This window comes from Chenopodium quinoa, unplaced genomic scaffold, assembly GCF_001683475.1.
Source record: "Chenopodium quinoa cultivar QQ74 unplaced genomic scaffold, ASM168347v1, whole genome shotgun sequence".
Taxonomy (NCBI): domain Eukaryota; kingdom Viridiplantae; phylum Streptophyta; class Magnoliopsida; order Caryophyllales; family Amaranthaceae; genus Chenopodium; species Chenopodium quinoa.
The window spans coordinates 1,308,116-1,329,731 of NW_018742238.1; the positions used below are offsets into that span (position 1 = coordinate 1,308,116).

Below are 21,616 nucleotides of genomic sequence, written 5' to 3' on the forward strand. Positions count from 1 at the left end.
GATTTTGCTCCCACCAATCGGAATGCGCCACGTGGGCCAATCAGGTCCTGCCAAGTGTCCCCCAATTGGAACTGTCAGGGCTTGCCACGTGGCACGCGCTTATTCGTCCACCTTGGACCTATTATGTCATGACACGTGGCATACTCCATGCCTAATGGAGAAACCGGCCACCCAGGCCCAACTTCCGAGGGAAGCCCAATCAGCCCTAGGTTAATCTAAACCTAGGATTAGCACGTTTCCCAAGGTTATAAATACCTCCCTTAATCCTCATTAAGGGGAGATTACAGAGATTACAGAGAGATAACAGGTTGATCACGCTAACAAAGCAGATTACCTACATTAAACACTCTCACCTAGAGAGACCCAATCACTTTAATTTCCGCATTAATTACTCCTTAATCAAGTACTAACTTGACCGTTGAAGGTGGAGCTCCCACCACCAGGAGTCTCCGTTGTTTTGCAGGTACAGGCGTCCGGTTCCAGTCTCGGAATTGTAACTCTCCCGCAGGACATCAGAAAACCCCGAAACAACTATGGCTTGCATTCCTAGTGTGATACCTTCTATAATTATAAACATTTATATATGGACCATTATTTTTGTCGGTACATTAGACTATTATATGATATTCTTACAATCGTACAAAATAATTACGGATAAACCTACCTCTCTAAAACGCAGATTTTTCTCTCGATTTTACCACAAATCCCTTATCCTTTCCCACTTTTTATCCAAAAAAAAATCACCAAAAAATTTTTCGCCCCCTTCTTCTCCGATATGTTTCTCGTCAACGGCAACCAAAACACCCACACCTTCACTTTTGAGGAAGATTTAAGGAAAACAAAACAATATTTCTTTCTAATTACGACACTCATAGTTTGGTTAGTAGCAAGTCATTATACACAAGTGAAACTCGTTTATTTTGTCGTATCGGTAGATTAAAAGCTTGTTTTTGTTTTATTAATTATGTTGTTTTGTTGTTATTAATCATCATTGTATAATATTACCGTCATTATTATAATTATTGTTACTACGGTTATTGTTGTCGTTTTGCGGTTATTGTTACTACGGTTATTATTATGTTGTTTTGTTGTTTTGTTGTCGTTATTACTATAATTATTATAATCATTTTTGTGACTAACATGATTTATTTTTGCCTACTTATATATTTACTCACAATAATAAACTGAGGAGGAGAAAAGAACTATATGATTTATAGTTTATTATTGTTAAATAATATTAATTATCACGTGTTTCATTAACCTAACTATAAATATGGAAGAATTAAACATATGTGTTGTACATATGATTTATTATTATAAACTAATTATTACGTAATTTGTTGTAGTTAAAATGGGAGATCTTATGAAAAGACAGTTCAACATCCTAGATTTACCTGGAAAGAAATTTCTAGAATGGAAAGTGGATGCAATAATGAATTTGAAAGCTCAAGGGTTGGAGCACACTATTAAAGATAATAAAAGTCCCTCTGGTCAAGCAAGTGATACTACCACTTCTGCAATGACGGTTGTAAGACATGTAACTGAACAAGAGAAGGCAAAAGCCTTAGTGTTGTTAACGCATTATTTACATGAAGGCCTTAAAACTGAGTATATGATGGTTGAAGATCCCAAAGAATTATGGAATTGCCTTAATGAAAGATTTGGACACCACAAAAGGGTGCTCTTTTCTAAGGCATTATTTGACTGGACAAATTTACGGTTCCAGGATTTCAAATCTGAAATTAATTACAATTCAGCCTTACATGATATAGTATCTATATTGAGATACTGTGATTGTAATACCCTGTATTTTTATACGTATTTTAATTTAAATAAGTATTTCTTAAAGTATTTAAATAATTCAAAATGAATTATTTATGGTGTTTCTTTAATTTAAAAAGAATTATTTTAATTAAAAGTTTATTTTTAATATTCTTGAAAATATTTTATTTCATGATTTGGAAATATTGGGGCATATTATTTTATAAAAGGAAATTTTAAAGTCAATGAGTTTTTAAAGAAAGTCAAAATACTAGTTTGACTAGGAAAGAAATCATTAAGGGTAAAAAGGAAAGTTAAGTCTAGGAGGGTTTTAGAAAAGAGAGTATAAATACCCATCACATGGGCAAATTAAACTTTGCCCAAGGTGGAGAATACCCAAAGGTAACTCTCTTTCTCTCTCCTCTTATTTTCTCTCTTTTTCTCTTAATTTTTCCCCTTCCCCTTTTATTTTAATTTTAATGTTTTTCACACACCACCACCACACACATCTCACGGTGGCCGGCTGCCACCACCACCACAGCCGGCCGCTGCAGCATTAGCCGTGGGAGGTGGCGCCAGCCACCCTCCCTTTCTTCTCCCCTTGCACGTGCGTGTGTTTGTAGTAAAAAAAAATAAAAAAAATAAATAAATTGTTCCTTTTTTATTTTTAATTAAATCTACCTTTAATCTAAATATTGTTTTTGGGTTTTGTGATGATTTTATGATGTTTGATGATAAGTATTTTGTATATAAATTTTCAGATTTGGTTTTGAAATAAAAAGCCCCAAATTGAAAGCCCTAGGTTTTTAAATTAATGTATATTGATGGAATTTGATTGTAGGTGATTTAAATTATTGAAGTATGTGTTTTAAAACACAATTACAGCAATTTTAAATGATTTAATAAAGCTGGAATTTTTATATATAAGCTATAATTATATTTCTTGAAAGAATTTTTAATTACCCATTAATTGGAAATAAAAGTAAGAGTTTTAAATTAAATTTCAGCTTATTTTAGAGGTTTATGAGTGATTTAAAGAGTGTATATATTGCTGGAAGTTTGTGTGGAATAGGTATTAATGCCTCTTTGTAATTTTGGTTTGTAGGAGGTTTCCACGTGAGTGATTTTATTTAGTTGTGGCGATTTTGAGATTATATTCATGGTACGTTCGCGTACTTGGTAATTATTTGAATATGTAGAGGCATGCTAGACTTTGTTTAATTAATTCCAAGTAGTATCATGATAGGTGTTGGTTGGAATTTGTTGATTGGATTGAGGTTGGTGAATGATTTGTGATCTATGAATTATTTATGATAGATTGGTGATTGGAATTAATTATGTTAGCATGTTGATTATGAACCGCACTTTTATTATTGTCATGATAGAGAGCATGTTTAATAAACTAAATGTTTAATTTGGTTTGGAATGTGAAAAGAAAATTTTATTATGGTTCACATAATTTTTATTGATGTTATAAGCATGAGAAATGAGCTATTTAAGTGTCTATGTACACGAGGATTAAAATTATATTTTGGTACCTAAGTGCACTTAAGGTGTTTTAAACTTCGAGGGATAGGATTTGTGGTGCTTTATGCGCTTAAGGTGTTATTTAACACCGAGGTAGTTTAAAAAGGGTTCAACATTAAAGTTATGTGGTCACTAATTATTCAAGAATTAAATTGGTATGTTTGGTTGCTTGAATGAATTATAATGTTTGATTGTGTTATGGTTTGAGAGTCATCACCAAGTATAATAATAGGTAAAGAAACGTAAAGTGAAAGAGATTACGCACCAAAACTCTTGGAACGTATATTCCTTGAGTATGAACATATGGGGGGAGTTATGCGACTTTATATTTGACCATAACTTCTACTGGGAGTACATGACGCTGTATATTCCTTTTAATTATGCGCAGGAATTCCGCCACTTAAGAGTGGTTTCTTTTATACTGGCACGGTTAGCTCCCATGTTAGTACCCCTTTATTGGGGCAGGTTAGGGAAAACTCGTTCGATGTGTAATCAAATTAAATGGACATTGGTATTTGTATAGTTCAATGTTGAGTGTCTTGTATGCTTGTTTACAGGTGCAACAAGGTAAGTTGCGTGATGATAGGATGAAAGCATGTTAGTGTATTTTTATTACGCTTATGTACTCAGCATTGCTGATTGTGTGTTGTATGTTTGTTTGGCCTGTCTTTACCTTGGCCCTACGACGACCCACTTCTAATGGCGAGTAGTGGGGACAAGTAGAGAGAAGCTTTTCAGGTGATGAAGCATATTCATGAAGGGCATGAGTGATGAGTGAATCATGTTTCCATAGGAATATGATGTGTTTATTTGCTTTGAATATTATTTATTTTATTATGCTCATGAGACTAACGTAAAGGTTTTCAGTATTGTTTAGTTTTAAGGGCCTACAATGGTTCCAAGTTATAGGTTGACTTTGTTTGACTTTACTTTCTTTTGGTTTGACTTTTTAAATTGACTTGTTTTGAATGGTTTTAAAAGATAGTCTTCCGCATGTGTCTTTGATATTTGCTCATGAGACTAACGTAAAGGTTTTCAGTATTGTTTAGTTTTAAGGGCCTACAATGGTTCCAAGTTATAGGTTGACTTTGTTTGACTTTACTTTCTTTTGGTTTGACTTTTTAAATTGACTTGTTTTGAATGGTTTTAAAAGATAGTCTTCCGCATGTGTCTTTGATATTTGCCTTAGCCGTTTTCACGGTGGCGGTATTGTCTTAGATTTTTCTATTTCGTATTTTAAAAGGGTAAAATAGGTATTTTAAAGGAAATGAATTTCTAGGGTGTTACAGTGATCATCCAGTCGCCGATGAATAAATGATAGAAAAAACACTCACTACATTTCATGCAAGCAACATACTGTTGCAACAACAATATTGTTAAAGAGGTTTCAAAAAGTTTAATGAATTGATGAGTGTATTGCTTGTTGCTGAACAAAATAATGATCTTTGGTTGAAAAATCATAATCTTAGACTAATTGGGTCTTTGGCCACTCATGAGGCAAATGCCACAAATTCTTATCCACCTGAGGCAAATGCAACACAAAGAGGTGGATGTGGAAATTACAATGGCAGTGAAAATTATCACGAACAAGGCCATGGACGTGGTAGAAATAATTTTCAAAGAAACAGTAATTTCAAAAATTCTGAAAAACAGAAGGGACAGTCATCTAGAAGCCACAAACAAACTCCTTCAAAAGGAAAAGACACATGTTATAGATGTGGCATGATAGGGCATTGGGGACGTACTTGTTGTACGGCCAAACATTTGGTAGATCATTACCAGGCTTCTATAAAAGACAAAGGGAAAAATGCAGAAGCAAATTATGTTAATGAAGAAAATGCTCCTTGTCCTAGCCTTGATGTGTTTGATTATTTTATGGACAACACTCAAATTGGAAATGATTTCATCTTAAGAGAAAATAACAATGCTTAGATTTCCCATCTTCTAATGTTGTTTAGGGGTAAAATACCCCTAACAAACGGACCACTGTTAATGCGAAATGTGTCCCAATAGCTTGCTGACACGTGTCACCAAAGCCCTAGAAGGGGATTGATCTCCTTCTCTATAAATAGAGGAACCATCCTTATTTATAAAAAAAAAAACAACATACATTGAATACACATTCAATACACTCAAACACTGAGCAATCTTCATTGCCGAACCCTCCTGACTCTGGAGGGGTTAATAACTGAGCAATCTTCATTGCCGAACCCTCCTGACTCAGGAGGGGTTAATAACTGAGCAATCTTCATTGCCGAACCCTCTTGACTCAGGAGGAGTTAATAACTGAGCAATCTTCATTGCAGAACCCTCCTGACTCAGGAGGGGTTATTACTACATTCCGCAATATACTCCTCATACACGTTCTAACTTGATCGTCGAAGGCGGAACTCCCTCGGGAGTCTCCGTTGTTTTGCAGGTACAGGCAGCCGGAGGTCAGTCTCGGTGTTGTAACTCTCCCACAGGATACATAAAAAAACCCCAAAACATTTGGCACCGTCTGTGGGGAGAGTACCACTAAGATGGATTCACGGCAGTCTGTACCACCTCTTAACAGGAGGCGGCCTACGGTTGAGTTCAAAAACCGAGTGCCTCCTCCCTATCCTAAGTGTCTGAGCCGACTTAAACGCCGCCCTACCTAGACAGCTTCTATAATACCTCAAATGAGGTATTCACAATCAAATTGAGGGGGTTAGTAAGGCGGTTTGATCGCCCCTTCTGGCCCTCAGAATCCATTCGGCACATTAAGCGCTTCAGCAGTCATACATGCCGGGTGGACAGTCATGTATGCAGCCGTCTCCTTCTCAGGGGTCAGGTGGCAAGAAAACCTTTTGTGTTCTCAAATGAAAAGAATGCCAAGTACTACAGGCGTCGTGCGGCCAATTGTCAAGCACAACAGGCACTATGAGGCCTAAGGTCTAGTGCCACAAGCTTCATAAGGTCGTACTTGCCCCATGCTTATACAGGCGGCATCATGCCCCCAAGCAGCCTCTCAGTCAGCCGGTAAGCCTTTCAATCAGCCGGCATGTTGGCATAACAGGCTATATACATGCGGCCTCAATGAGCGCCCCTGCGTGCGAGCAGGGGCTGCTAAATTCAGTCGTCCTCAGGCTCCGTTGTAAGCATACCATACAGGCGGTCAAGTACCTCAGGGGTCGTGAGGCTGATCGTCCAGTATAGGAGGCGTCATAAGGCCGACTGTCAAATGCCTCAGGCGTAACAAGGCCGATTGTCTAGTACAGGAGGCGTCATACGGCCGAGTGTCAAGTGCTATAAGTGTTATATGACCAACTGTCAAGGGTCAGCCGGCAAGCTTGTTAGCTATACATGAAATCATATCATTGTTAGCTATACATGCAATCATATCATTGTTAGCCGACAAGCTTGTTAGCTATACATGCAATTGCAAGTCAGGCCGCCTAACTTCCATATTATATACATTTATATTCAATAGTGGTACCACTATGTGTATATTTATACTCATTTCATGAGTAGTGCATGGCTACCATGCATTCTTTAGTTGCTACGTCGAGTATACACAAGCGGCAAAGATGCAATAAGTTCAATTTGGGTATGCAACCACGCAAACATAATTTTATAAATTATGCATGCGGCTGGCAAAGAGGTGGCAATCATAAGAGCACCCACCAGCGTCACTCCCGCATATGTCGTATGAGGCTTGATTATTGTAAGGAGACCGCTGTATGTATGAAGGGAAGCCACACCATCCAAAAGCCGGTTGTTAAGCCCTTATTGAGCAGCCATCAAGCACCTTGTTTCAGGGTTTTCTGATGTCCTGCGGGAGAGTTACAATTCCGAGACTGGAACCGAACGCCTGTACCTGCAAAACAAACGGATGCTCCGGATGATTGGAGATCCGCCTCCGACGGTCAAGTTAGTAATTGATTAAGAAGTAATTAATGCGAAAATTAAAGTGATTGGGTCTCTCTAGGTGAGAGTGTTTAATGTGTGTAATCTGCTTTTTAGCGTGTTCTCCCCCTTGATGAGGATTAAGGGAGGTATTTATAACCTCGGGAAACGTGTCAATCTAGGTTTAGGTTAACCTTGGGCTGATTGGGCTTCCCTCGGAAGTTGGGCCTAGGTGACCGGTTATCCCAGGTGTCATGGGAAGGGCACGTGTCGTGTCGTAATTGGTCCATGGTGGACGGATCATTGCTTGACACATGGCAGGCTCCTATTGGCCCATGTGACGGACACATGGCGGAACCTGATTGGTCCACTTGTCAGATGGTGATTGGTGGGGAAAAATCCCCTAATCATTTTCCCCTCACAGGTGGCACGTGACTGGTCACGTGTTACCTGTGACAGGTATCGCCCTGTAACAGGCGACGGCCTGCTACAGGTGTCACTCGGCGAGAGGTCGAGAGATTCTCCCGCCAAAATTTTGAATTCTGGAAGTGACCCTTCGCCTTCTCACTTCGCCTATATAAAGGAGTGTTGACTTCTCTTCTTTTTTAGACGAGCGCTCCAAGAGCTTCTTCTTCCCAACAGCCGGACCCCAAGGCCCGGAGGACGACTGTTGCGAGCTCTCCTGGTTCTGCCAGGAAACATGTGGCGGCTGAGAAACAGCCAGCCACTTCTTCTAAAACTCCAGTTTGGCCACCTAGAAGTATGAAATTGTCCTTGTAAATTTTAGACTTGCTTCCTTCTTTACTAGGTCTAATCCGTTTGTTTATGCTTGATGCAGCCGGCCCTCAGGAGCCTGACTTGGTCGAGGTGGCCAAGTCTATGATCAAGGTCGTTCCTCCAGCTGAAAGGGAGGCGGTCAGGGGTGTCGGCACCCTTGACCTAGACGGGATTGCAAGGGTCCTTGTTGAGGTATACTTAGCATATTTTTTAGTATTTGAATTCCAGGACGCCTGTTTTCTTTTTGTTTGGAAACTGACGCCTGTTCCTCTTTGTACTTAGGCTCTGCTCCGAGTGAACGGCCTTCGCAAGCCGCTTGACCGGAAGAACAAAGAGGTAAAGGCTGCAAAAGCTATGGCCGCCTCTGACTGTGATAAGGCAATGTTTCAAATTGCCCAAAATGAAGTTCTGACCATTGATATTCTTTATTATCACGCGCAAGCTACCGCCACTATCCGGGCTCAGTTAGAGGCGGCCCAGAAGAGGAATAGCGAGCTGGAGGCAACCATCAACAACCTCAAGGCCGAGCTGAGACCTCTTCGCCAAAAGATGTCCTCATACGAAACCTTGGAGAAATCCTTGGCGAGCGTAAAGGTACGCTTGGTGACCCAGGAGAAGAGTCTTACTCAGGAGCTCTCAGAAAAGACCGAGCAAGAAAAGAAAGAGCTGGTCCGGGAGATGATGGAAGACTCTGCTCAAATCCAGCGCATGACTTGGGGCCGCCTCTTCCCCAATGCCGACTTTGCCTCATGGGAAAAAACGTACCGCCAGTGTTCTGATAGATATAATCAAGAGATCCTGGCGGCTGCTGAGGAAGAGGCGTTGGAGGAGGCGTTGGAGGAGGAGGAGCAGCCGGTAGTGGCGCTTGTTCCGCTTGGGGGTAATGCATCAAAAAAGGATGCAGCTGAAGCCGAGTCCAGCAAGAAGAGTGCTGTTCAGGCGGCAACTGCTAATATTGAAGATCTGCCCCCTTCTTAAGCTTTATGTCTTCTTTCCACGGCCTGCGTGCCGTTTGTTTGTATTTACCCGGCCGGGGCTCTGAATATTTTGCCGGTCTTTAATGACCGGCTTCTTTTTAATGAATTTTTTTGTTTTGCTTCAAATTTGTTTAAGTATTGAATATTCTGATATCCAATTGTACACTATACCGACTGTTTTACATGGCCGATAGTTGCAGACAGGTACGGATAGTTAGTCACGCCGCCGCCTATGCCCCTGGACGACTGGTAGTCTGTTTCCAGGCTAGACGATCAGTCGGCCATTTATCCAATCGGTATTCGAACCATTTTAAAGACTGGATCCCCTTTAGGCAGGCGGTCCTGTCATTTGTAAAACTAACCAAGTAGGAAAGTGGTTTGACCAAGTAAACATGATTGTTACCTAGTCGCCAAGTAACTGAGTAGTAGAGGTATCAAGCGGTTGGTACCGGTTGTTCCCCTTTATTCGCCAATGTTTGTTGGCTTTTAACTCATAGGTTGTTAACCTAGCAGGAGTAGTGGTTGAGAGCCCCTGTTTGCTAAAAACAGGCGGACGACTCATACCTTTTGTTTCGGGGTTTTTTGATGTGTCCTGCGGGAGAGTTACAATTCCAAGAATGCCCTTCGACGCCTGTGCCTGCAAAATCACGAAGACTCCTGGGGGTAGGAGCTCCGCCTCCGACGATCAAGTTAGTAAAGATACGGGAGGTAGAATGCACGTAATGTAGAAGTTACTTCTCGCGTAATGGGAGAATTCTGCAATTAATATTGCTCGGGGTAAGTGTTTTTCTTTTTGAGGAGTATTCAATGTGAACAACAAATGTTCCAGCCCCCCATTAATGAGGGTCCTTCCACTATTTATAGTGGGGAAGGGATGGTTTCCCTTTTAGGGTTTAGAGGACACGTGTCAGCAGAGGATTGGAGCCCTGCTGACCAACGGATGGATGCCACGTGTCACTAGGCCATTGGGCCACGTGTTTAGGGTATTTTTACCCCAAACATTTGCCCCTCACTGGTGCTGACGTGGCAGGGTGCCACGTGGCGCCGGTGAAAGGTTTTTTTTTTTTTTTTTTTTTTTTTTTTTTTTTTTTTACAACTCTTCAGATTCTTTTTGAAGGATGGAAAAGCAGAAGGCGAAGAGTCACGACTTTTCACCTTCTGGGAAAAATTCTATAAATAGGAGAAGATGTCCCCCGAGCTCTCATTTACAAACTTTGCCAAATTTCTGAAAATTTGAGAGCAGCCGGCAATTTGAGAGTTGAGAGCATTCGGAGTTGAGCTTCGTTGAGAGCAACTGGGTCGTTGCAAGCTAGCCAAAGGTTTTCGAGAGGGTAATCAGAGAAACCCAGCCGGATTTTGAACCGCCTGCGTCTTCGCAAGCATCCCAAAGAATTTCCAGATTTTCTTCTAGGTACCGTCTCTATTCTTTCTAGCTTTTTCATGTATTTCCGTTTGAGTCTTTTACTCGCATTTTTGTTCATTGGTCCCATAAGTAGATGGACCCCTTATACCCATACCCGGAACCTAGCTGTGAACTCAGCCGGTTTATTAGTACGGCTGAGTCTAGAACTGGGTCTGCCGCCTCTGTTCTTTGGGACAACCCTTTTTCAACACCCATATCGACCGACTCTGTGTCTGTGCAGGACACAATGGCCAGAATCCGGTCTACTGCCAGAGATTCCAACTACAGAAGTGGGAGCTCAGATGAGCAGCCGCCTGAGGTCCCAGCTTCAGGCAGTGAAGTAGAGCAAGGAGAGGTAGAGCAGAGAGGCTCACCCGGGGGCGCTCCTAGCACCCCGGGTGATAGCATTTTAAACGAAGAGACTGCTGGTGAAGGATAATTAGGTCGTTGGACTAACTAACCTCAACCAAACAATATTTATAAACCTACACCTACACTAAACAAGTTTAGTGGTAAGTAGAGGGTCGAACCACGGAGACGACATAAACACTATCAACACCACCACCAATTAAGCTAGGTCAAAGAGATAGGATGGATAGAACAATAAACAAAAATGAGATTTATATTAAGTTAAACTAACACCAAGGGAGAGGGTCAAACATGACAATGATCTTCAATAAAGTTAGGCAATGGAAATGAGTTTACATGCAAACCAAATATCTCATATAAGGCAATACCAACAATACCATCTAACCACCTATCGGGGTCAAAGGCTTTCCCAACTTAACACATGCTCATACTATCGTCATAAGTTGTGAAAGTTAAGGTTTTTGCATAGAATCGATCACCTAATGGATATCCCTAAGTTACACTATCGTCATAACTTAGTTCAATCCACCCAATTACAACACATGATTGGCCATTCACATGGAGTAATTAGTAAAACATGGTTACAAGGTATATTTAATCACATATAACCAACATTTGTCTAGCCTAATACATTCAAGATTCACCACATGCTATCACCAATCCCTTAGTAAAGGGAATTACTCACTAATCATGAAAAACTAACACAAAACCCAACAAGAAGAACAAAGAGAAGCAATTAAACTAAACAACTACTCTAATCAAGCAAGAAATTAAGAAAGAACAATAAATGAGATAGAGTTTAGAATGCTCATTGAAGTATTGAAAAGGAATCCAAAACAATGTCACTTTGCATCTTCATCTTCTTCAATCCACCATTGAAGCTCTTCACTTTCTCTCTCTAAAATACCCTAAATTACTCTTAATCTACATTGTAAAGTATAAAAACAAAGATTAAAACTAAATCTAAGCCTAATTTATGTGAAGATTGATGGAGAGATGTTAGGGTTTAACCCCTCAAAGAGGAGAGAGAAAACCCCAAAGAAACCCACCACCAAAACTTATAAAAAGAGGAGAGGAAGAAGCGTTTAAAAGACCCGTAGCTGCTCGTGCGCGCCCGCGATATTTGCCTGCGCGCCCGCGCACTGGGATTGGCCTGACAGCGACATTCATTTTCAAACGGCCATAACTTCTGTTCTAGGAGTCTTCTATGGGCGTGCAACCTACCGTTGGAAAGCTCTTTAAGTCTAGTTTCCAATGCAACTTGAATCACCTCAATCCAATTTGTAGATAAAAAGTTATGGCTAAAAGAGTGAACAAAGGTTAGTTTCGGAGTTCAGGCCCTTGAGCGCCCGCGCCTATCTTAGGAGCGCCCGCGCCTATCTTAGGCGCGCCCGCGCCTAAGCCGCGCCCAAATCGCGCCTACATTCTGCCTCCTTCAATATTTTCAACCCCAATGTTAGGCACGCCCGCGCTTGGTTTGGCGCGCCCGCGCCATTCTGAAAGCACGACCCGCGTTGTCCGTATGGCCTTGCTTGCTTGCTCCTTAACTTCCTTTGTAGCTCTTCAAATGAACTCCAATTCTCCAAGCTCTTCATTCTATTAAAATCAACTCCAAAAGCCTACAAAACACGAGGAAAAGCACAAAAACATAATAAAGGGAGAAACGGAGCAAAAGGGGTACAAACAAGGGACAAACGTAGAAAAATACCGCAATTAGAGGATCTAAATAGTGGCATAAATGCCACTTATCAAATTCCCCCACACTTGCCTCTTGCTTGTCCTCAAGCAAGAACAAAAGCAGAAACAAAAAGAAAGAAAAAGGATCTAATAACACTAAAAGGAGAGGGGTGAAAAAGAATATACACTAACTCACTTTCGTAGGAATCACGGTTGTTTTTAGCGTAAACAACAAGCCATTTAAACCTCAAAGTCGCCTTTGAGGACGAGTGTGCTCTCGTAAGGGTTTCCAAAGAGTTTAACCCATAACTCTACACATAAAGCAACACAAACAAGGCAATGCATAGACAAATAAAATAAACACAAAAACAAGACGTTCTTGGTGGACTTTTTGGAACGAAACAAGCACCAATGAATGCACAACTTTCTAAACAAATAAGGGTATGCACGTTCCAAGATGTTTAGGGTTGAAAGAAACATAGACTAAGCTAAGCATAGAGAACTAAGAGCCGTACAATTCACCTTTCATCCCAAACTAGCTAGCCGCGTTCTCTCCACTAGCTTCAAGTCAACCATTAGGTGGGCTTCTCATGGTTCCTCGAAGGAACCGGAAAAAGATAAAGAAATGAAAACGATGAGAAGGTTATCCCGACGTCTTGGCTATGCACTCTCTCTCTATAAGCTTGACAACTATCTTCCTCCATCGATAAAGACTAAACTCTATAGGGTCTAAAGGTCTTTTATTGGTTGTAAGGGTATGCTTGGGGTGTAAGGTGGGAAAAATTTTAAAAAAATTTAAAAATTTGGTGGTATTCCCCCACACTTATTCAATAAACACACACTAACAAGACTAAGAAACAAGACTCCCCCACACTTGAACGGAGCATTGTCCTCAATGCTCAAACACGAGGGATATGAAGTTTTTTTTTTTTTTTTTTTTTTTTTTTTTTTTTTTTTTTTTTGGTCCTTACCTTATTTGAGTAAGGACGGCTTTTCATAAGCATTTTCTCTTATTTCACTGAATAGAAACACAGTTTACTCACTTGCTTGACCAAAGAACTACAACTTTCTCATTTGCGTTCAAAATCAACACAAAACAATTCTCAAACCAACATGCTTCACATAAACAAAAGGTTTAGGGGAACAAAAGGTCATTCGGTTTGTAATGTGGCTCAAAATCAAGAAAGGGAAATAGGCTCAAAGGGTTAGAAAGAGGGGCAAATTTAAAAGAAAACCAATTTTGTAACAAAACAAAAAGAAGGATAAGAAAATGAAAAATGCCTATTTCCTCCCTTAAAGGGTTCGGTCACGATCTCGGGTAGATAGAAGTCAAACTCTGGATTGAAAAATGCATAACCAAGGATCCAAATATGCCACTCAACAAAGTTGATGAAGGCTAGAACAAATAAACCTCACACGGGATTTGTATAGCAATTACCGACCTAAGGGGTTCATATCCACTATGGAGAGCGACACCGTCTTACCACAACCATGGATTAAGGCTACAAGTATCCCAAAGTTCTTAAAACCGCTACCTTAGCATTAAAATATGTTTAACTCAACCCAAAACACTCTCAAACCGTGCATACCATTACCAATTAGGAAGGAAAGCCTTCAAGGACACAAGCTCAAAACATTAAGTCCAAAACAAGAATGAATAAAACACATACGAAAACTTGCCTTGTTTTTAAAGGAAAAGACTCCATACAAGCAAATATTCACAAGACAAGAACAACCTGAGAATGTTTATACAGTTGCGCAAGATGAGAGCATGATCAACAAATCCATGTATACCAAAAGTCAAATCAATAAGGCGCTCATGGCCATCCAAATATAGAATAACCAAAGTCAAAAATAAACCTTGGTATGTATAGAGGGGGTAAATCAAGCAATCAAGAGACCAAGAAAGGGAAGAAGGAAACAACAAAACCACAAACATGTATCTTTCAAACCACATGCAAATAAGAAGGTAAAGCAATAAAAAAAAAGAAAATGGAAAGAGTGAACCAAATGATAGGTGGGTGTGAAACCCGCAAATTAAGTCATTTTCCTCATTTCCATTAAATTGCTCTTCTTTGATGCTTCAACTTCCATTTAAAAATATTCCTTGGTTTGCTACTTCTTATGGTTCTCGGTCCAAGGTCATGCGCAAAAGTATAGACATCAAGTACCTATATACAAAGATAAACAAGAGGAAAACAAAATTAAAAGATATAAAAGAAAAGTAAAAGCAATATAAACACGGGTTACTTCCCGAGAAAGTCTTGTTTAAGGTCCAAGATTGACCTTATTAGTAAATAACCGGACAAAGAACGCAAAAGCTTGTCATACGCATCGGAAAACATTTCAAGAAATAGAGCATATACGATGCTCATATGACAAGCAAGCACAAAGTTGAAAGAAACTCTATGCTTGAGGGGAGGGGGAAAAGAAAAATCAAAAGAATCAAAAGAAAAATTAAAATAAGAAAAAGAAAAAGAGGGAACAAACTCATTTAGTTGCATTTTGGAAGGTGAAAGCTCATCATTGAAATCAAAAGTAAGGCCATGGTGGTATAGAGAGGCAAGGGGCTCCTCAATTGGTTTATTTTTGAGAAAATATGGTAGTGAGATGGGAAAAGAAGGAATATTGCTAAACTTCCTTGAAAAAGGGATTTAAGTTGAAGGGGTTTGAATTGGGATCGCACTCACCACCTCAATTACACCACCTAGCATTGAATCACAAGCTTTCTCTTCCAACTCATCTTCAATACCCTCAAAGATTTTCGATGTATTCTCAATCACCAATTGGGATATTTCACTCTCAACAAGAGCGTGATCATCATTGTTAACATTCCCCAAGTCACCATGAATGAACATCGGTATCTCATCATCACCTAAACCAAAATTTTCTCTAAGCAACCTCAAATCAATGTTTAATTGCATCAATTTTGTATCGTCAATGGGTTGCGAAGAGTTTTGAGGCTCAAATTGGGTGGAGGGGTTGGTATTCACGAAGTCATGAAAATTCTCACCATCCATACTCCCTCCATCACTTTCAAAATCATCATCCTCAATCACATTCTCAAATTCCAAATGAGTTGTCTCACTCTCTTGATTACCCTTAGGCTCACTCAAATGGGAGGAGGGAGAAGAAGGAAAGGCATCCTCTTGGGATGAGGCTAGTTGGGAAATTTTACTTTCCATCATTTTAATCCAAGCTTCCCTTTCATTCCTCTCTTCATCTTGTTTTCTCATAAACTCCTTAAGCATCTCCATACACTCTTCTTCCTTCGATCTCCCCACTGAATTACCCTCACAAAAAGGCTCATTAGACACATAGGGGAACTCATTAGGAATCGTGTATGAAAAAGGAAAGGAAGATGAAGAATTATGCATTTGAGAATTTTGGGTGTGTGAAGCATCATTGGAATTCATGCACATAATTGATGAACATTGAAAAATATCATGAACATTATCAACATTGGGATGCATCTCATTACAATTAGCATACAAAAGGGAAGGGTTGCCATCATGCATCAGGGGATCATCATGGGGAACATAAGAATCATCATTAGAGTTTATGCAAGAGTTAGAAAAATCACGACAATTATCATAATTATCTTGCTCATTGCTATCCCGAGCAAACCAAAAATAGAAATCCCAAGCCTCATCCGAAGATGTGGCTCGAAATTCACCATTAAATTTGTTTTCAACCACCCCCCTAGTGTACTCATTCAAACCCCAATAAATTATCTCACAAGACTCCCTTAAAGTACAACCAAGGTAATTAGAGAAGTCTTCAAACCTATTAAAGTATACCCAAAAGGGCTCATATTCAAATTGAGGCAAAGAAGGACATGACATTTCATTTTGGACAAATTGATCCATGACTCAATGAGGCAAAACAAATAGCAACCAAATAAGAAAGCTCAAATATTTTTGGAATTTCCCCTTTTTTTTCCTTTTTTTTTTAAACAAAAAGAAAAGAAAATATTCGCAAAGACCTAGACTCAATAAGGTAATATAACAATAATGGAAGCCGTCCCCGGCAACGGCGCCATTTTGGTGAAGGATAATTAGGTCGTTGGACTAACTACCCTCAACCAAACAATATTTATAAACCTACACCTACACTAAACAAGTTTAGTGGTAAGTAGAGGGTCGAACCACGGAGACGACATAAACACTATCAACACCACCACCAATTAAGCTAGGTCAAAGAGATAGGATGGATAGAACAATAAACAAAAATGAGATTTATATTAAGTTAAACTAACACCAAGGGAGAGGGTCAAACATGACAATGATCTTCAATAAAGTTAGGCAATGGAAATGAGTTTACATGCAAACCAAATATCTCATATAAGGCAATACCAACAATACCATCTAACCACCTATCGGGGTCAAAGGCTTTCCCAACTTAACACATGCTCATACTATCGTCATAAGCTGTGAAAGTTAAGGTTTTTGCATAGAATCGGTCACCTAATGGATATCCCTAAGTTACACTATCGTCATAACTTAGTTCAATCCACCCAATTACAACACATGATTGGCCATTCACATGGAGTAATTAGTAAAACATGGTTACAAGGTATATTTAATCACATATAACCAACATTTGTCTAGCCTAATACATTCAAGATTCACCACATGCTATCACCAATCCCTTAGTAAAGGGAATTACTCACTAATCATGAAAAACTAACACAAAACCCAACAAGAAGAACAAAGAGAAGCAATTAAACTAAACAACTACTCTAATCAAGCAAGAAATTAAGAAAGAACAATAAATGAGATAGAGTTTAGAATGCTCATTGAAGTATTGAAAAGGAATCCAAAACAATGTCACTTTGCATCTTCATCTTCTTCAATCCACCATTGAAGCTCTTCACTTTCTCTCTCTAAAATACCCTAAATTACTCTTAATCTACATTGTAAAGTATAAAAACAAAGATTAAAACTAAATCTAAGCCTAATTTATGTGAAGATTGATGGAGAGATGTTAGGGTTTAACCCCTCAAAGAGGAGAGAGAAAACCCCAAAGAAACCCACCACCAAAACTTATAAAAAGAGGAGAGGAAAAGCGTTTAAAAGACCCGTAGCTGCTCGTGCGCGCCCGCGATATTTGCCTGCGCGCCCGCGCACTGGGATTGGCCTGACAGCGACATTCATTTTCAAACGGCCATAACTTCTGTTCTAGGAGTCTTATATGGGCGTGCAACCTACCGTTGGAAAGCTCTTTAAGTCTAGTTTCCAATGCAACTTGAATCACCTCAATCCAATTTGTAGATAAAAAGTTATGGATAAAAGAGTGAACAAAGGTTAGTTTCGGAGTTCAGGCCCTTGAGCGCCCGCGCCTATCTTAGGAGCGCCCGCGCCTATCTTAGGCGCGCCCGCGCCTAAGCCGCGCCCAAATCGCGCCTACATTCTGCCTCCTTCAATATTTTCAACCCCAATGTTAGGCACGCCCGCGCTTGGTTTGGCGCGCCCGCGCCATTCTGAAAGCACGACCCGCGCTGTCCGTATGGCCTTGCTTGCTTGCTCCTTAACTTCCTTTGTAGCTCTTCAAATGAACTCCAATTCTCCAAGCTCTTCATTCTATTAAAATCAACTCCAAAAGCCTACAAAACACGAGGAAAAGCACAAAAACATAATAAAGGGAGAAACGGAGCAAAAGGGGTACAAACAAGGGACAAACGTAGAAAAATACCGCAATTAGAGGATCTAAATAGTGGCATAAATGCCACTTATCAACTGCTCCCCTCCAGGAGACCAGAGAGCAGGTAGGCTCTGATAAGGAGGTCTCCAACTCCCCAGCCGGCTCTGATGCCGGTCACGTTCAAAGTAGCAGTAGCAGCTACTTAACCAAATCTGAGGATAGCAAGGAGGCGGAGAGGCCTTCTTGGGATAATAGGAACGATCCTCTCATGATCGCCGTCTCCTCTAAGGACCGCGAGCTCATGCGGGCTGCGCTGCCAGATTTTATCAAACGGCGGCCGTTGGGGGGTGACTATACAATAAAAATCCCGGCTGCTCTGGGAACAATATGGTGGGAGGATGGACAACCGAACGCGAACGCTTGGTTCGGGTGCTACGAGGCGGCCTTCGTGGCCGGAGTCCGCTTCCCTCTCCACGACACAATAAAAGCCATACTTAGGGGGTATGGCCTAGGTCTCTGGCAATTAACCCCAACTCATGGGTAAATATTTTAGGGTATATCGCCGCCTGCGAGATGCAGGGCCTCAACCCCGGCTGGGAGGCGTTTGCCCACATGCATTACTTGAGTAGGAGCCCAGGAGGCTGGAGAGCCTGGTATACCTTGACCACCCAGCCCAAATACCTTATGACCTTGGACAAGCCATCCAAATGGTCGGACTGGAAGCACCGGTTCTACTTGGTTAAGGCCCCAACTACGGTAGAGAACAGAGAATTCCGGATCTACAACCGGAAACCAGAACTCTTGGGGACCAAGTGCTGCCTGCCCCCTGTCCCGGAGGATGATAGAGAGACCATCCTTGACTCCGGGTTTTTTGAGTTGGTTCCTGACACCTTCTCATCCGGAGAGATAGTAAGGGTACCTAGAAACTGGGTGCCCAAACATGAATTTTTTAGGGACGAATGCTTCTTGTCCGCTTGTGGTCTAAGCAGCATGTTTAAAAAACGTATGTATTCGGAACTCTTTACTAGATCCATGGCATCCGCTTCAAGAGTGGGCCAGAAGTACCCTTGCCGTCTGGTTCTTCTGGCCAGGGACCTGCCGCCAATATGCGAGGCACAAAACCCCGCGTGCAGATCTTCCAAAACTTCTCTCCCCCTATCCGGGGTTACACATTTCAAAAACGGCTGCAGGTATCCCTTCCGGAGGAGTTCCCCTTGATGCATAACAAAACTTGAAGCACGCTTCTTGAGCGCTGATGCTTCTGAAGGGTCATCCGGCAAGGTACCATCCGTAAAAAAGGACCGGATGGGATCCATCCAGGTAGCAGTTCTGTCCAAGACTCCAATGGGATCATTCTGAATACTTCGTTTTTCAATGACTTCCCAAAAGACCGTCCTAGGAGCATCACCGGAGGCTGATGATGCCAACTTTGAGAGGGCATCCGCCTGATTGTTTTCAGACCGAGGCACCTGTCGCCAATGAAATTCATCGAAGGACCCAGCCTCCTCTTTGACCGCCTGCAAATATTTGATCATAGCCGGATGGGTGGCTTCGTAGTCACCAAGGTATTGGCTAACGATCAGCTGTGAATCTGAGCAGGCGTCGACCTTTCTTGCACCGGCTGCCTTACACATGCGCAATCCGGCTAGCAGGGCTTCATACTCTGCCTCATTGTTGGAGGCTTGGAACTTAAACCGTAGTGCATATTCAAACTTATCCCCTTCCGGGGAATGACAAATAACACCTGCACCACAGCCGTTCACCGTAGAGCTGCCGTCTACAAATAACTTCCAGACCTGATCAGGGTTTTCCGGGTGCACCGGCCTAGTCATCTCGACAATAAAGTCGGCAAACGCCTGACCTTTCACTGCCCGCCTGGGTTCAAAAGTTATCTCAAGGCCTTGTATTTCAACAGCCCACTTGATCATTCTACCGGATGACTCTATAGCAGTCATCGTACGCTTGAGCGGCTGATCTGTGTATACCACAACCGGATGTGCCAAAAAATAAGGCTTCAACCGCTTGACTGCTACGAATAAGGCCAACCCAAATTTTTCGATCATGGGGTACCGGAGCTCAGCATTTTTAAAGACATGGCTGATGAAGTACACCGGCAGCTGAATGCCGTCTCTCTCAGCGAGGAGAACGGCACTAAGGGCGTGATCAGAGACGGCTAGGTACATGTACAGAACCTCCCGGGGTAGGGGGCTCACTAGCCTTGGCAAAGAATGCAAGTGCTGCTTAAGCCTCTGGAATGCCGCCTCTGCTTCTTCACCCCATTCAAACCTTGACCTCTTCCTGATTGCCTGGAAGAAATAGAGGCACTTGTCACCTGACCGGCTGAGGAACCTCCCCAATGCCGCCAGACAACCGGTCAACTTCTGGACCTCTTTTACAGTGCGGGGAGACTTCATGTCAATTACCGCCTGTATTTTTTCCGGATTAGCTTCGATGCCTCTTTGGTCAATCAAGAATCCGAGAAACTTCCCAGACTCAACACCAAATACGCATTTCTTTGGGTTAAGCATGACCCGGTGCCGCCTGAGTGTGGTGAAGGTTTCTCGCAGGTCTGCTAGGTGATCCGTCTGTAGCTTGGATTTGACTATCATGTCATCGATATACGCCTCTACATTCCTGCCAATCTGGTTGATAAAAACGGTGTTTATCATGCGCTGGAATGTAGCCGGTGCATTCTTCAACCCAAACGGCATCACCGTATAGCAGAATAACCCCTGATCAGTGACAAAAGCCGTCTTCTCCTGATCTTTCTTCCAGAGAGGTATTTGATGGAAGCCGGAATAAGCATCCATAAAGCTCATTAACGCATGGCCGGCTGTTGAGTCGACTAGGCTGTCAATCTTTGGAAGTGGGTAGCTTTCTTTTGGGCATGCTTTGTTCAGATCTGTGTAATCCACACCCATCCGCCAAGTACCGTTCGGCTTCTTTACTAGAACGACATTTGCCACCCAATCCGGGTAGTAGCATTGCCTAATGAACCCAGCATCCAACAGCTTTTTGACCTCAGCCGCTGCCGCTTGAGATCTTTCTCCACCATGATCCCTCTTTTTCTGCCTAACCGGCTGCTTTTTGGGATCTACGGCTAGCTTGTGGACAGCAAGATCCGGGCTGACGCCTGGCATCTCTTCCACTTCAAAGGCAAAGATGTCTTTGAATTCCTTCAGCAGCTGGAGCAAGCCTTCTCCCAACCGTTCGAAGGCTACCGTCCCGACCTTGACTGTTCTTTCAGGACGGCTGTCATCTAGGATGACATCAAGGCAGTCACCAGCCGGCTGAGGTCGTTGGTCATCTGACCTTTCCCCGGCTAGTGATTGCTATTTCTCCTTTTTGACGGGTGCCAGTTGGTCCGCCTTTCTTTTCATACCGGCTGCCCTTGGAGCCGGGACTGCTGGGTCGCAGTTATCAATATCTATGGGCTCGCCCTGGCCGGCTGCACCCATAGTTGTCTTGACGTCAGAGAGATAGCACTCTCTTGCCGTCTTCTGGTCCCCGCTTAGGGCACCGACTGTACCATCATCCTTTTGAAATTTGACCAACATGAGGGACGGGATGATGACAGCCTTAGATGCGTTGAGGGTAGGACGGCCAAATATCA

At 41.8% G+C, this 21,616-nt stretch overlaps 1 protein-coding gene across 1 annotated transcript; it reads left to right on the top strand.

Annotated features, from left to right (window-relative positions):
• The first annotated feature begins 1,351 nt into the window (after positions 1-1,351).
• LOC110735769 lies at positions 1,352-5,220 on the top strand. Its single transcript, XM_021915957.1, has 2 exons — positions 1,352-1,806; positions 4,671-5,220. The coding sequence occupies exons 1-2, from the start codon at positions 1,352-1,354 to the stop codon at positions 5,218-5,220; spliced, it is 1,005 nt and encodes a 334-aa protein (XP_021771649.1).
• Positions 5,221-21,616: the final 16,396 nt, after the last annotated feature.

What these genes read in the sequence shown, in the direction of transcription:
- LOC110735769 (XM_021915957.1), top strand. Translation starts at nt 1,352, where the DNA reads ATGGGAGATCTTATGAAAAGACAGTTCAACATCCTAGATTTACCTGGA. An exon ending in TACTGTGATTGTAATACCCT is followed by an intron (nt 1,807 to 4,670) that starts GTATTTTTATAC and finishes ATATTGTTAAAG; the next exon opens with AGGTTTCAAAAAGTTTAATG.